General features: G+C 37.7%; 1 protein-coding gene across 2 annotated transcripts in view; it reads left to right on the plus strand.

The window, feature by feature from the left end:
• Nucleotides 1-17,503, plus strand: part of mtor (mechanistic target of rapamycin kinase) — a 317,851-nt gene that overhangs the window by 187,806 nt on the left and 112,542 nt on the right. For both annotated transcript variants that reach the window (XM_051670135.1, XM_051670136.1), the window contains exons 32-34: nt 3,770-3,885; nt 10,380-10,457; nt 11,528-11,635. In XM_051670135.1, the coding sequence (XP_051526095.1) occupies nt 3,770-3,885; nt 10,380-10,457; nt 11,528-11,635 (302 nt within the window). The remainder of the gene's footprint in view (nt 1-3,769; nt 3,886-10,379; nt 10,458-11,527; nt 11,636-17,503) is intronic.

Here is a 17,503-nt window from a genome sequence, read left to right on the forward strand (position 1 = left end):
TACGCACTACTAAATATGTGAGCTTTGCACCTTTAAACTTAGGTAGAACATAACCCTACGTATGAACTAAATATTTACAGAAGCCCTCTGACCGGGTAACGGATGGAATAAAAAAGCAGACTAATTTAATGACATCAATGAGCTCATGTTTTGGTTGACAAGCTTCAGTCCTTTCGACATATACGATGATGTTGGCATTTACACTTGTGTACATTTACGGGAGAAAATATTATGTAGAAAACATATTTAGATCTAACGGTGCACTTTCCTGTTTACACAGCCTTGTGTGACAAGTTTCAACATATACGAAAAATATAAGATATTAAAATGAATAAATGTCTTTTTTTACAGCCTGTTGTATTAGTATTTATTTATTACCCCTTATTCATTTTAGATACAGTTATTGAATATTTTTATTTACAGTGCATCCGGAAAGTATTCACAGCGCTTCACTTTTTCTACATTTTGTTATGTTACAGCCTTATTCATAAACAAAAGATTAAACAGAATTCATAAACAAAAGATTCTTGACACATGACAAAGGATACACCTTCTCTGATAAACCTTTTAAAAACATTTTTATTTTTTTATTTTTTATTAACCTTACTGGCAGCACCAAACAACATCACTCCTGGCTAATCTCCTTCATAAGCAACTAATAAATTAATAGTATATTGATGACAATTTATACTTCCGCTTGCCATTAACAAACATATAGTATTCTACAGTAGGTAATTCTTAACAGATAAGTAGTTCCTCAACATTTAAATCTATTAAATCAAACTTTCATGACATTCGTAAATATATACACTGGCGGCCAAAAGTTTGGAATAATGTACAGATTTTGCTGTTTCGGAAGGAAGTTGGTACTTTAATTCACCAAAGTGGCATTCAACTGTTCTCAAAGTATTGTCAGGACATTACTGATGTAAAAAACAGCACTATCACTATTTGAAAAAAGTCATTTTTGATCAAATCTAGACAGGCCCCATTTCCAGCAGCCATCACTCCAACACCTTATCCTTGAGTAATCATGCTAAATTGCTAATTTGGTACAAGAATATCACTTGCCATTATATCAAACACAGTTGAAAGCTATTTGGTTCATTAAATGAAGCTTAACATTGTCATTGTGTTTGTTTTTGAGTTGCCACAGTATGCAATAGACTGGCATGTCTTAAGGTCAATATTAGGTCAAAAATGGCAAAAAAGAAACTGCTTTCTCTAGAAACTCGTAAGTCAATCATTGTTTTGAGGAATGAAGGCTATACAATGCTTGAAATTGCCAAAAAACTGAAGATTTCATACAAAGGTCTACACTATAGTCTTCAAAGACAACTGGCTCTAACAAGGACAGAAAGAGATGTGGAAGGCCAGATGTACAACTAAACGAGGATAAGTACGTCAAAGTCTCTAATTTGAGAAATAGACACCTTACATGTCCTCAGCTGACAGATTCATTGAATTCTACCCGCTTAACACCAGTTTCATGTACACAGGGTTGGGGAGTAACGGAATACATGTAATGGGATTACGTATTTAAAATACAAAATATAAGAAACTGTATTCCACTAGAGTTACACTTTAAATCGTTGGTAATTAGAATACAGTTGCATTCAAAAAGTATTTTGATTACTGAAGAGATTACTTTGCATTTTATTGTCATTTGTTTCATTCAATATTTAGTCCTTTCAGGTGGAAAACATTTATCCATATAAATGATGCGATCCAAAGTGCATTTGAAAAGCAGTGAAACACTTTCTTTTGATGCGTTACATTTCATACGAGCAGACAGAGAAGTAAGTTTGGAGCAAAAGAAATAGAAATAAACCTTGTGTAAATTGTCAGCTTTATGCTAAGCTATCATGCTATTTCTAGCCATTTTACATGCACATGTTACCAGGCACGATCATATTTTTTATCAAGAAAATTCACGTCGGATTTCATTCATTTCTTTTTTTCTTGTAAGACAGAAAATAGGGCAAAAATCGTATTGATAATAGTTTTTGTATAATTTTTCTTTACAGGAAAACAATCTAAAAATTCTTAAAACAAGATCAATTTAATTTATCTTGGTTTAGAAACAGCACTGCATAAGATATTTAGGTTTTTCAGAGAATGTATTTTTAACATGTGTATTTTGTCGTACTGTACTGGCAGAGTTTTTATAGTCAAAACAAGTGAAAAAAAAAATCTACCAGTGCTGAAGATTCCAAAGAATTTAGAATGCGTTACTGACCTTGAGTAATCTAACGGAATACATTACAAATGACATTTTACAGCATGTATTCTGTAATCTGTAGTGGAATACATTTAAAAAGTAACCCTCCCAACCCTGCATGTACAACAGTAAAGAGAAGACTCAGGGGTACAGGCCTTATGGGAAGAATTGCAAAAAAAAAGATGCTTTTGAAACAGAAAAACAAAAAGAAAAAGTGGGCAAAGAAACACAGACATTGGACAACAGATAATTGGAAAAGAGTGTAATGGATCTTAACCCCATTGAGCTTTTGTGGGATCAGCTAGACTGTAAGGTGCATGAGAAGTGCCCGAAAAGACAGCCATATCTATGGCAGGTGCTACAGGAAGCGTGAAGTGAAATGTCACCTGAGTATCTGGACAAACTGACAGCTAGAATGCCAAGGATCTACAAAGCGGTCATTGCTGCATGTGGAGGATTTTTTGATGAGAACCCTTTGAAGTTTTTTTCAAGTTGTAATAGTAATTTTTCACGTTATTAATGTCCTGACTATAAATTGTGATCAGTTGAATGCCACTTTGGTGAATAAAAGTACCAATTTCTTTCCATAAGAGCAAAATCTGTACAACTGTAAATGCATTTTCAGTTTTACTATCTGTTAAGCATTTTATCATAATGCAATAATCTGTTCTTCTATCAGCTTTTTGCAGTCTTGCAGTGTGTCGTTATGATTTTCCAAGGAAAAGAAACCCTCAGGCACTTGCCACGTGACAGCCAGCACACTTCTGTTAAAGATTCTCAATTAGAAGCAGAATACTGCATGTGTGGTGCACGTCATCCTCTAGCAGTTGTGCAAAGATGCTCTGGTTGGTAGAGAGACATTTCATGAAGTTTTGCTACAGTTACCAGGGTGTCAAGGACAATTAAAAAAAAATGATGATGACATTTTGCTTAAATCACGTTGAGTTAGGCAAAGACGCCAATATGCTCTTTTACTGGTATCGTGAATTTATATGGATCTTTGACTCGCCATTTTTCTCAGAATCTTGCACGTGAGTGCAAGGTTTTAAGACATTCGCCAATCCTTCATTTTTCAAAACGCTGTCTGTCATTTTGACAGTTAAATAACAATTAAGAAACTTTGCTTAAACTATCTTTAAGTGATATGTCTTCACTCTCTCGGTCTCTGCGTGCTCAGCACTTTTAATGCAAAAATATCTAACGCGTCTCTGCAATTATCCGTTCATAACTTTTAGTTGTTAGATCAGCTGAATAATGCTAAACAGATTACTAAAACCTCAATGCTACCCTTAACCACCACAAAAAAGTGCTGCTCAAAAGAACCTGGAAGCACTCTTGCCGTCGGTGTGACGTCACAGTAATTTAATTTATTCAGAGATGTTCTTCTGATTTTAAAATTTAGCATCAGATATTGAGCAATTGAGTGCATTATCTTTTGGAGAACTTGATCTTGAATGTGAGTCTCAAATATCTAAAAAAAAAAAAAAAAAAAAAACAATTTTGTTTGTTTATGATTAATATTAATTTGGTTCTCTTTGTGTTTGTCAGGTCACTGGGACAGTATGGAAGAGTACACTTGCATGATCCCAAGAGATACCCATGATGGAGCCTTCTACAGGGCAGTGCTCGCGCTACACCAGGACCTCTTCTCATTGGCTCAACAGGTACCACCTAATGAATAAATAAGGAGCATTATTTAATGAACTGGATTTGAATTACCCCTAACCTTCAGAGCTCACTGTGCTTGTATTGGACAGTCAACCCAGGATAGGGATGTTTAATGGGAAAAATGTGTTCATTCATACAGTAGATGATGAGCTCACCAGTTAAAGAACTGCATTGTCTCACTGGTGTTATGTAATATCAATCCAAGGCTGTCCTCAGTCGGAAAACTAAATAACTTTAAACTGACATTTGGACCTTGCGTTGATGGAGTTTGAGTGTGTATTTGAAAGATGAGCTCATACTCGTGGAGAACACACTAGACTCAAGTACTCTTATTTTTTTGTAATTTTTTATCCTTCATAATATCCCACCTGCTTCATTGCTCACATGCATGTTCAGATAGTGTCATCTTCTTGATATATTTTTATTAAATGCAGCCCCAGCATCACTCTGGTTTTATGATGGAAATGAATGCAGGTGTTCAGAGAATATATCCAAATGTACTTTGAGTTCCTTATTGTTTAGGCAACTTCTGATATTGATAAATATTGTTATGAATTACTTTGGGTAAAACAATCAATACATAAGAAATATATTAAGGATATACATTTTCATTACAACCTAATTTTATTCAGCAATATATGAAGTGCCATCCTTCCGCTAGAAGATATAGTTTCTGTCTGGTAAAATAAGGTTAATAATTGGCCTCTGTGGGTGGTGTACAGTGATTTACACACTATAACGATATGAGTTTTTCTAAAACCAATATTTAGTGAGCAGGGCAGCTGATGGCCAAAATAATACAGGTTTATATTTAGAATACAATGTAATAATAGCAAAGTAAGATACAACGGGTAAGATATAGTAGGGTACAATGGGGCAAACCCCCCGGGGTGAAAGGAACTTTTGACCACCTCTTTTTAAAAATGTCATTTTAATAAAAACAACTTTTCGTTATTTTCTCTTTACACAAATTATGTTGCTCCATCAATATTTATTTATTTTTTCGATCTTGACACACTTTGTGACCATTTTATTTACCACGGGAATTCACAACCATCCTCATAATCGGAGTGTACATTCCCCCCAGTGCTAATGCTAAGGAGGCACTCTGTGAACTGTATGGGGCTATTAGCGAACTGCAGAACGCTGACCCTGACGGACTGTTTATTGTCGCCGGAGATTTCAACCAAAAATTCCATCAGCATGTGGACTTTGCAATGAGAGGGGCGAACACGCTGGATCTTGTTTACACAAATATCCCCGGCGCGTACCAGGCGGAGCCTCGCCCCCACCTCGGCTACTCAGACCATATCTCTGTTATGCTAATCCCAGCATACAGACCGCTTATCAGATGCTCCAAACTGGTTCTGAAACAGGTGAAAACCTGGCCAGTAGGAGCCATCTCTGCTCTTCAGAACTGTTTTGAGCACACTGACTGGCACATGTTCAGGGAGGCTGCCACTGATGGTGACTCTACCAGCTTGGAGGAATACACGGCATCAGTGACCAGCTACATCAGCAAGTGCATCGATGACGTCACTTTCTCCAAGACCATCACCACACACTCCAACCAGAAGGCGTGGATGACTGCGGAGGTGCGTGCGCTGCTGAGGACCCGAGACTCCGCCTTCAGAGCAGATGACAAGGTGGCCCTAAGAACAGCGAGGGCCAAACTGTCCCGGGCCATCAGAGATGCAAAGTGCGCACACGCCCAGAGAATCCACAGCCACTTCCAGGACAGCGGCGTCATGCGGCGCATGTGGCAGGGCATCCAGGTCATCACCAATTACAGGACAACATCACCTGCCTGTGACAGTGATGCCTCCCTTCCAGATGCGCTGAATGACTTCTACGCTCGGTTTGAGGCACAGAATGACGTGGCAGCAAGGAAGACCACCCCTTCTTCCAACGACCAGGTGCTATGTCTTACCACGGCTGATGTGAGGAAAACTCTACGCAGAGTCAACCCACGGAAGACTGCTGGACCAGACGGCATTCCTGGCAGAGTGCTCGGAGGATGTGCAGACCAGCTGGTGGATGTTCTTACTGACACTTACTTCGTCATTCCCCAGCGTGCTTCAAGGCCACCACCATCGTCCCCGTGCCGAAGAAGTTTTCAGTGTCCTGCCTCCCATTGCACTCACACACATCATCATGAAGTGCTTCGAGAGGCTCATCATGAGGCACATCAAGACACAGCTGCAGCTGCCCCCCTCACTGGACCCCCTGCGCGTATAGTCCCAACCGCTCAACATACGACACCATCGCCACCACCCTCCATCTGGCCCTCACCCACCTGAACAAAAAGTAATCACACCATCGCCACCACCCTCCATCTGGCCCTCACCCACCTGAACAAAAAGTAATCATACTTTCAAATTCTGTTCATAGACTTTAGTTCAGCATTCAACACAATCGTTCCTCAGCACCTGATTTGAAAGCTGAACCTGCTGGGCCTGAACACCTCCCTCTGCAACTGGATCCTGGACCCTGGACTTCCTGACTGGGAGACCTTAGTCAGTCAGGATCAGGAGGAGCATCTCCACCACCACAACACTGAGAACTGGGGCCCCCCAGGGCTGTGTGCTTAGTCCACTGCTGTTCACTCTGCTGACTCACGACTGTGTAGTATTGCACAGCTCAAATCACATCATCAAGTTCGCTGATGACACGACTGTGGTGGGTCTCATCAGCAAGAACGATGAGTCGGCATACAGAGAGGAGGTGCAACAGCTAACGGACTGGTGCATAGCCAACAACCTGTCTTTGAACGTGGACAAAACAAAAGAGATGGTTGTTGACTTAAGGAGAACACGGAGCGACAACTCTCCGCTGAACATCGACGGCTCCTCTGTGGAGATTGTCAAGAGCACCAAATTCCTTGGTGTTCACCTGGCAAAAAACCTCACCTGGTCCCTCAACACCAGCTCCATAACCAGGAAAGCCCAGCAACATCTCTACTTTCTGTGAAGGCTGAGAAAAGCCCATCTCCCACTACCCATCGCCACCACATTCTACAGAGGGACTATCAAGAGCATCCTGAGCAGCTGCATCACTGCCTGGTATGGAAATTGCACCATTTTGGATCGCAAGACCCTGCAGAGGATAGTGAGGACAGCTGAGAAGATTATCGGGGTCTCTCTTCCCTCCATCATAGACATTTACACCACACGCTGCATCAGCAAAGGCACCAGCATTGTGGATGACCCCACACACCCCTCACATAAACTCTTCACCCTCCTGCCATCTGGCAAAAGGTACCGAAGCATTTGGGCCCTCATGGGCAGAGTGTTTAACAGTTTCTTCCCCCAAGCCATCAGGCTCCTCAATACTCCGAGACTGGACTGACACACACACACACACACACACACAACACTGAACACCATCTGACTCCCTTTGCAATTTTTGCACATTTCTTTATTATCTACCTGAATTTTTTTGCTGCTACTGTATTCGTAAATATACTGTATTTAATTTCTTGTCACTTTCTACCTGGCTGCTACCCCAATAAATGCTATGTCCATATATGGTATAAGCTTATCTGCTGAATACTATGTCATAGTATGTTATGTTTACATTCACAGCATTTTCTATTATATTGCAATATCTTTTGCACTACCTGTTTTATCTGACACTTTCACACTAGAACTGTGTACTGGTCAGCGATGCACTGTCTCTTAGTATGCCTATTGTCCTGTTTTTAGCAATTATTGTACCGTCTTGTACTTTTTGCACACGTGCACTTTATGTAGTAATGTTTAGGTCTTATTTAGTTCTGTGTAGTCTCACGTAGTTCTGTGTTTGTTTTATGTTGTTTTTATGTTGTTTTATGTAGCACCATGGTCCTGGAGGAACGTTGTTTCGTTTCACTGTGTACTGTACTAGCTGCATATAGTTGAAATGACAATAAAAGCCACTTGACCAGAAAAAAAGCAAATTTTCCTTGAGGAGTGCCTTTAACCCCATTGTACCCTACTCAAAATTGCTGAATTAAGCACTTATATTTTCACAATATATTGATTAATTGACCACTTATATTTTTATAAACATATATATATATATATATATATATATGTATATATATGTATATGTATATGTGTGTGTGTGTGTGTGTGTGTGTGTGTGTGTGTGTGTGTGTGTGTGTGTGTGTGTGTATGTATGTATATATATATATATATATATATATATATACATATATATATATATATATTTTTTTTTTTTTTTTTTTTTTTTCACAAAATTTAAAAAAATATATTTCAAAACACTTGTAAGGCTGTCCATAGGAACTGACACTAGGTGGACCACTTCTGTTAAGGTCAAGGTGGGCACAGTTACCGGCTGATACAGATAATCTCAACATGGCCAAATATCAGCGGAATAATTGTTGTGGCTGATATATTAGTCTGTCAGCATTAGGATCTTTTAATAATTAAATACATAAGTAAAATTCAAAGCATTTAGTTCACACATAAAATTCTTTTTTTTATAAATATTATATTTCAGACAGACTGGAGTGTAGACGACTATTTTTGCTGTGTCATTCTAGTCAAACTGTTGTTGTTCTGAAAATATTACGTGGTGAGAACATTATTCTGGTCCCCAGCCGCAGACATTCCTGGTTCAAAACCAGCAGGGTTAAGGGTCTAATGCAAAGCCAATTTTTCCATCCCAGAACTACCTTTTCTTCTGTGCTTTGTTGGTGGAAAAAGGTATGAGAGAGGTTGGCACTTTGATGTATGCCGGATATTTTGCTTCAAATCAAAACCTGAATGTGCTTGTTCCTGAGGTAAAAGCATTTTTAGAAAATTTGGATAATGGCTTGTCTGTTTGTGCTGATTGCTGGTGGTCATGGAATAAAGATGCTTTTTTATAGCAGGTAATCTACAGTAAATATGCCTTTGAGAGTTATCATTAACCTCTGGGCAGTGCAGCCCATTCACTATAGAACACAAATTGAACACAACGCACGCTATGCGGCCTTTCTTTATCCTCTAACTCACACACACACACTGTCTGCTGGCAGCCAGTCAGAGGAAGTGATAATTGCTTGTTGGCACACTCTCTGTCTCCCGTAATGTTAGGTCTTATCCAGAGCCACCCGGTTTGACTCCAATAACACTTTATTGTGTGTTTCTGCTCTGCACTGAGGTTCTTTTGCAGTTACATAAGTCCTCATAAATTTTTGTTGTTTGATGTGATGTTTGGCTCATTCTGTTCGAGGGACACCACACTGTGTGTCGGATCTGAGGAAGATGTTAATTAACAGCTGCAATTTACTTATTATAGATAGGAGAGGTGTGAGAACTGGCAGACGTCTTGTGTGTCCACGTGTGTGCGTGTGTATACAGGTTTGGCTATACTTGTGAGGGCCAAATTTAAAAAAATGTTTTCACTAATATAGTGAAACATTTCAAACCACCAACCACCCAAAACATCCTAGTAACCACCAAGCAATGCCTTAGTATCTACCCAGAACACCCTAGCAGCCGAATAGCAAAATCCTAAAAAGCAATCAGAATACTTTTGTAACAGATTAGCAACGCCCAGGCAATGACCTAGAACACCCTAGCAATGCATTTGCAACCACCAGAAACGTCTTAGCAACTTTAAAGCAACATCTTAGCAATTACCCAGAACACCTAGCAACTGTTAAGCAACGTCATGGCAGCCTCCCCCAACACCATAAAAACTGCATAGCAATATGCTAAAAGACTCTCAGAACACCTTAACAACTGCTTCACAATGCCCTGGCAACACCAAAAAAGCTGCATTGCAATATGTTAAATACACTACGAACACCTTAGCAACCGCAAAGCAACTTCCCGGCAACCACCCACAACACAATATAAACTGCATAGCAGTGTGCTCAAAGAACACTTAGAACACCTTAGCAACTGCATAGAAATGTCCTTGCAACCAAACAACAACAGTGTAAAAATTGTATAACAATGTTACAAGAAACACTCAAAATACGCTAGCAACTGCAGAGCAACATCCTAGCAACCGCATTGCAATGCCTTAACAACTACCCACAACACCATAAAAACTGCACAGCAATGTGCTAAAAAAAACACTCAGAACACCTTAGCAACCGCATAGCAACTCCCTGGCAACCACCCAGAACACCTTAGCAACTGCATGGCAGCACTCTAATAAACACCCAAAACATCCTAGATACCACATTGCAACGCCCTGGCAACTACCCACAACACCATTAAAAACTGCATAGCAATGTGCTAAAAAACACTCAGAACACCTTAGCAACTGCATAGCAACACACTGGCAACCACCAACAACACTCTAGCATTGTGGTGTCAACTCATGCTCAGACAAGCACCAAATCTACTCTGTGCAATCTAAATGACTGTATTTTTTCATTGGAGTTATTGATGTTTGTCAGTCTGCTGACTTTTCTGTTTGATGTCTGAGCTGTTGCTTGTGTTTGTCACATATGTAGTGTGTTGATGAATATGTGTTTGTGTGATTTCAGTGTATCGATAAGGCCAGAGATCTGCTGGATGCTGAACTCACGGCCATGGCAGGAGAGAGTTACAGCAGAGCATACGGGGTAAGAACGTAATTCTCTTCAGTCTCGATACAGACGGAACATTAAAAATCATCTGTAGTTTCACTTTGATTAGTCAGACCATGATCATTAGATGCAAGTACTCCATTTTTCTTTTGAGTCATTCATGACTGATTCTGTTGAGCAAGTTGTTCAGGATGGTTAAGATAATTTGAGGAAATGGAGGTAAACTGATACTCAAAAATTCTGTTGCTCATTTGCCTGGAACAATGTAATTCAAAGATGTTGGTTTGGTCTTAATCTCAAATTGTCTGACAAAAATGGAACTAAAATGTCTTTGTAATCTTTGAACTTATTTTTTTTCTCTCCATAAGTTGGACTGCATGTAACATGGTTCCGATACAGGGCCCCAAATGTAGCCACACTAAAAAAAATATGAATATCTGTTTATTTAAAGAAATAAAGTTATTTCTGAGAAAAGGTCTGGTATCATTTGTTTACAGATGACACTTGCTTTGTTAGTTTTTCTTCTGATGCAATGACATTTTTATGCATTTGAAGGTGATGTAAGTGATTTTAGCCATTCTTACTTCCATGAGACTGAACAGTTGTTTTAGCCACACCCTCTATTTCCAAAACACTTCTCATCAAAGATAGCATTGAGACCAACACCAAGCAGAAAAGCAGCATTAGTGCATGTTCCCATGGTTGTCAAACACAACAGTGGCAAAATAGTGCCCTCAACTGACAACTTTTACGAATCGGAATATGGCGTTAGGCCTCAATGATCCGCTTCAACTACAATACTATGAAAACGTGCAAAATGATTGACAGGCATAAAGCACCATAGACCGTGGCTTGCAGACTCAATTTTGTTTGCTGTTTACAGAGTCTAAAGCTGCCACAAAGAGCAGTGAGATATCTCAGGACATTTCTTTCAGTGGTATCTTTCAGGGGGTAGAAACATTTTCTGCATACCATTAAAAAAAAAAAAAATACCAAAAAATCACTTACAGCAACTTTTAAGTGAGTGACAATTTTAGAGAGTGCATGCAAATGAAGTCTTGGCTGTTTTGAAATAACATGCTCTTTGTGTTTCGTCTTTGTTTAAGGCTATGGTGTCGTGTCAGATGCTGTCCGAGCTTGAGGAGGTGATCCAGTATAAACTGGTTCCCGAGAGGAGAGACATCATCAGGGAGACGTGGTGGGAGAGACTACAGGTAAATCTCAAGAGTTACACAGAATTCTGTCATCATTTACTCACACTCATGTTATTCCAAACCCATATGACTTGATATCGTGGAACATAAAGTATTTTGTAGACTGTCTGAGCCTCACTTTTTCATACATTGAACACATATAGTGATCGGGGACTGTTGAGCCACAGCAAGGACAAAAAACACTACAAGTGTATCATAAAAGTAGTCCATATGACTAGTTATTTGCTGAAAATTTGCAGGCAGGCTGTATAATTCTTGTGGTTATACTTTTGAATCAATATATTTTAATGTGTATGGGCAGGCCCCATTTACTTCCATTTTAAGTGCCTTACTGCATCAGTGATGTTTGCTTTTTTTTTTTTTTTATTAAAAAATAAATAAACAAGTGGGGTCAAATTATTTTTTGTGGTAATCCACATCATGCTACAAATGTTGTTGATTGAGCTTCACTGGTATTGAGCCTAGAATATTCCTAACGACATTCTATATTAATTCACCAATTTGCTACTCCCTTTGCCATCGTGCCTTTGAGCAACCGTTGCCCGTGATAAAATTACTAATTTTTTACACATAGCCTCACGTGGCTTACAGCAAAAAGGGCATCATTATATCTGTACAGCTAATATAACATGTGATAACATATCATTTGTATTATCTCTTAAAAGAATTTCAAGCAGGCGTCAGAATAAACACACATGAATTATATAAAATTGTTTTATTTAATTTAAAATTGTATTTAAAAAAAGCATGCAGTAGTAATATAATAAAAAGCACAGTGTTGATTCTGTATATTCTGTATTTATCAAGCCAAATATAAATGGAAGATAAGCTTGGAAATGATGGGGAAAAAACAATAGTTTATAGACATGAGGAAGCGTGTGAAAGGTTCAACATCTGTTTCCAATTTTCCATCTCATCTGCCTGTAAAAGCAGATAGCAGGACATTCCATGAGCTTTCTGTACCTGCAGCATCTTTCCATTAAAAACTCAGACACCGTAATTTCATTTCTGCTTTTTGACACAGTGATAATCATTAGACAACAACAATGAAAAGAATGTATAATGAATATGGATAAGAATTGTTATTATTAATGCAATTATAATGCAAAGTTGTTTTGTGATCTAAATGAATTCAAATTCACTTGCATCTTTGTTTTGGGCTGTCTAGTTTTAAGCATCAAGCTTACAATAAACATGTTTTCCTCTTTAAAATGAATGGCTGTTATGTTAAAAGTTGATTAATTTATGCAAAGAAAACATTGTTAGGGAAAAATATTGTTCACAACTAAAGAAACTGATGAATGCACAATGGAGCGATGGTATTGTTTCGGTGCTCTTTTTTAGACCCCCACCAAATGGCACAGTTTATGGGTAGACCAGTTATAAAAGAACCAATAAGTGTTTTGGTAGAAAAGTGGAAGTAAAAATTATATACCAAGCCAATAATTAGTCTATCTTTCTGGGATCCAACAAAGATGTCTTTGTCTCTTTATATATATATATATATATATATATATATATAGATATATATATAGATATATATATCTATATATATATATATACATATATATATATATACATACACATATGTATACATATATGTATATATATTAAAACTCCAACTTCCCGTGTCACCGAGATGCGGTCACCAGTTGACCTTTTCTCTTTAGTCCGTCCTCGCCTTTGGTTTTTTGCCTCAACACCCTGTCCGACCTGACTGATGTCATGTGTAAAAACAAAAACAGCTTCTGCATGGCATGATATCAGCTCAGCGGGGAGTTTTGTTGTAGCGGGTCGGCTTGCGTCTGGTATGTGTTTAGGCAGCGCCACTGGGGAATAACAAACCACTAATAGTGTGCACTAATGCTCCCAACCTGCAGACTTTTCCATTCATAAAGGGATTTGTTGGAATGATGCATAATGGCAAAATAGCAAAGCTGATGTGTTGTTGACGGGAAACATTAGTGAGCGGTTAATTGGTGAGCTCCAGTCTAGGACTAGAACATGCCCAGAACATTATGAACTGTTGTATTGACAGTGGCTCCAAAAAATTATTTAGACACTTAAACTGTGGTGAACATGTTCCACTAACATTTGACAAACACATTGTCTGTATACGTTTTGTCTTCATTTTCAATAGCTTATCTATTATCATTTCAAACATAACAAACTTCTTTCTTGTAAAATGCTTTGCTTGGAATGTTTTGTGATATCTGTCTTTAAAATAAATGCTATGCAGTTTGATATTTTATTATGTAATTCAAAAACCTTTTTGCATTTTAAGTGTGGCTTAAGTGTCCAAATACTTTTTGAGGTCATTTTATGTGGATGCTGAAATCAGTATGAATAAATACTGTTTACTGAGGTTAACCTCTCCATGCCAAATTATCAATCCAGTAGACTATTCAACTAATCTCCGATGGAAGTTTCAGTTGGGCTTTCAGGTAAAGGCCTGCTTGATATACTTCTAGTCTGAAAGTACTAACCATCTGATGCATGTCCCTGCTGCAAAAACAGCTAAAGCCAGCCAAAGTTGGTTAGTTGGCTGGTTTTAGATGGGTTTTAATAACTTTTTAGTTAGTCTGGCTGGAATACCAGCTAGCCTCCAAACTAAACCAGCTGAGCACCAGCTTGGACCAGCCTGACCAGCTAAAAAAAAAAAAGGCATGCTTACAAAGCGCTTCTCCATTCTTCGCTCAGAACCAAAAAAACTGAGCAATGGCATACTTTTTGTGAACATTCAGACACCTGCCACACCGCTAGGGGAGGTGTTTAAAGGTACATTTAAAAATAAGGACACACAAGACTACATGTAAAACATCAACTAATGTGACGTTGTGACGGTAACTACATTTCCAAACAAGAATTTTTTGCAGAAATAGTTTTAGCGCATCAAAATAAAGCTGATGGAAATGCAAATTATCGATAAAATTTCACAAGTGTCGGCATAATATTTTTCCATTTAAGTTTAGCGCATAAATCCTATGTCGACACATCAATTGTTGTGAAAAACTGGCTTGGAAACAGTTTTTGTCAAGAAAAATGCCATTAAATAAAAAAAGTGTCACATGACATCACATTTGTCCTTACAACAAACAGCATAATGGCGAGGTAGTAGCCTACACTTGTACTGATAAGTTTCTTTAAAAGTCACATTACCTTTATTCTTGATGGAAGTTTTTAACGTTTTATGGACTGCGCGTTCCCAAGCCAGTAAAGATTACGGCGTATTTTACCAAAATGCCCAGTAAAAAAAAAAACCTTGTATATTAATCCTGTGCGATTGACAACATGCTGGTAAAGAAAAAAAAACAAAAAAACATGCAAGTCTGCACTGTCCAGCCTGTAAGCCTTATTTATGGTTGTTTAAGTTCTCTGAGTGTCTGAAGTGGATGTTGGCCAACAAGAAGACGCACTTCTTTTTTGTTGTACTGCAATAACTGACACGAGTTTTCAGAACAGAAAAACAAAAAGGGAAATCAAATTCAGCGCCAAAGGGATTAAACAAAAGTGCCAAAGACATTAGGCTTATACAGAGATAAAAATATACATAAGAGAAAAGGGATATGAAGGGAGTAATTAACTTAAATGACGAAAAATAAATCATGTGCATAAACCAAGTGTACGGATATAAAGTCATAAATAACAGAGCTACCTGTATATGGGGTCATATTACAACAAAACTTATATAAAGGAAATTTGTTCACACATTCATAGTTTGGATGTTTTTTTTGTTTGTTTTTTTTGGAAGAGGTGGAACGAGTTTTAATGTAAATTCCAACATCTCTTTGATAAAATGACTGCAGATTGTGCTGGGTGTTATGTATGGTATGATGCAGTGTTTCTCAAGAATTTCTTGCTATCAAGTGTTTATTTACACATGTAAAAGAAAAAGAAATTAGCAGTTTGTTTATTTTTAGAAAAATTAGAAAAGAATATAAGCACGTAATTTTGTGATTTGAGAAGAGTGAAGCGGAGTGTTGAAGCTTTTATGTGTTTTTCGGACACCACACCCTGCGTTTCACAACATATTTTCTGCAGGGACAAATAACATTTCATAATGTGAAGGGATTGACCATATTTTAATTCAGGAGTGTAATATAGGATTACAGGCTCACTAATGCCACCAGTTTTGTTGTATTTTGCAAAGTATTCCAGTCAGTTTCTTCTAATAATACCAGATGCAGACAAGCTACTTATCCAGTTCAACGTCGTTTTCTGATATTTCCTACTTTTGCAATTATCATATTTTCTGGAATATAAGTCATTTTTTTTCATCATCTGAAAGGTCCTGCGACTAATAGTCTGAAGCGACTTATATACATTATTTATACGTATTTGATGCCCGCTGGTCAAACACACGTGCACCAAAACGGTAGAACAGTAGAAGCGTTTTAAAGTTGCCAACTCTGAATATTTTGACTTTACAAACTACTTTATGCAACCAGTTAACATTTTCTGTCCATCGTAACATTGTTCTAACAAACTGTAGGCTGCTGTCAAACACAACTCCTTACATGCCCAAAAAATGACATTTCATCACACTCGTAGTAAAAACATTCAGTCAGTGAACCGAATAATTAATACATTGCAAAGAGGGTTGCAAATATCAGAAATATTAACAGTCGCTAACATTAATGAATGAATAGAATACAACAGGCATATTGTTTTACTCACTGCATGTTACAAGTGTTATAAACAGATGTGACAACTCATGCAGCAAATGTTTTTTTTCTTTTTCTAAGAATGATGTTATGACACCATTTTATCGGTAAAAGGCCATTTGAATGGAAACGAGCAGGAGGCAACAATTTTCACAAACATTTTTTACGCATTTTCACTTTTCACTAACCGAACAGTGCAAAAAGTGGATGGAAACTTAGTTACAGTAACTTAGTTACTGTTGATTGTTTTAACCACTCAATGAATTAAAGTAATGTAAATGCAGTAGATATTGTGTAATTTGTCATGTTTACATTCTACATTCATGGTGCTAATGAATTAGCTATACTCGGCCATAATTTTCACAGGTTACACTCTGTTATGTTGACACTGATACTACTGCAAAAATCGGTCTATAAAAGTGTGTTAATAGGCAGAATACAGACAAATGAATTATGATAAGAGAGGCATATCTCACTTTGGGCACATGAGAGAAGCAGCATATCAAACAGAGTAAATGGGCATGATATAGTCTTTCAGCTGGGATTGCAAAATTAAACACAAAAAAAGCAAGAGATGGCTAAAATTGCCAGATCCAGTTGGCTGGCTTCTACACTATTTTTCCGGGAGTTAGAGTACTAAGGTTTTTTGAGTGTGGTAGGAAACAAAGTCACATTCTCAGGGTGCTACAGTAAAAAAAAGAACTGGTCACTGGATTTGATTTGTGAGGTTCTTGGCATTGTGTCTTTGAAAGATTCTCAGAATTTTGTTTAGGTAAACCAGATTTCCTAAAGCACAACTGTATATTACTTTTTGTTCGAGGTACTTTGTTTACTGCAGTAAATATTTACTCACTAAATGCCTCGTAAAAAGCAAACTGGGTTTGGTCACTTCACTTACAGTACACTTTAAGTACCTTGCCCAGAATATGAACAATAATATCTCACTTTATAAAGTGTGCACACTGACAGCAATCTGTAATAAAAAAAAAAACAACCATAAAACATAATTGTTTTAATAGCTGGGTTTCCATTCATGTATTTTAATGCTGCTTTTGGAAAATCGAAAAAATACTGAATGGGAACACCAAGATTAAATTAATAAAATCTCCAACATGAGCATAAAACATTTATATGATTGCTTCAGGTGGATCATTTGTTTATTCAATAAGAAGACATGAACATCAATTACGATGGAAACACATTT

Source organism: Myxocyprinus asiaticus, chromosome 33, assembly GCF_019703515.2.
Source record: "Myxocyprinus asiaticus isolate MX2 ecotype Aquarium Trade chromosome 33, UBuf_Myxa_2, whole genome shotgun sequence".
NCBI lineage: Eukaryota > Metazoa > Chordata > Actinopteri > Cypriniformes > Catostomidae > Myxocyprinus > Myxocyprinus asiaticus.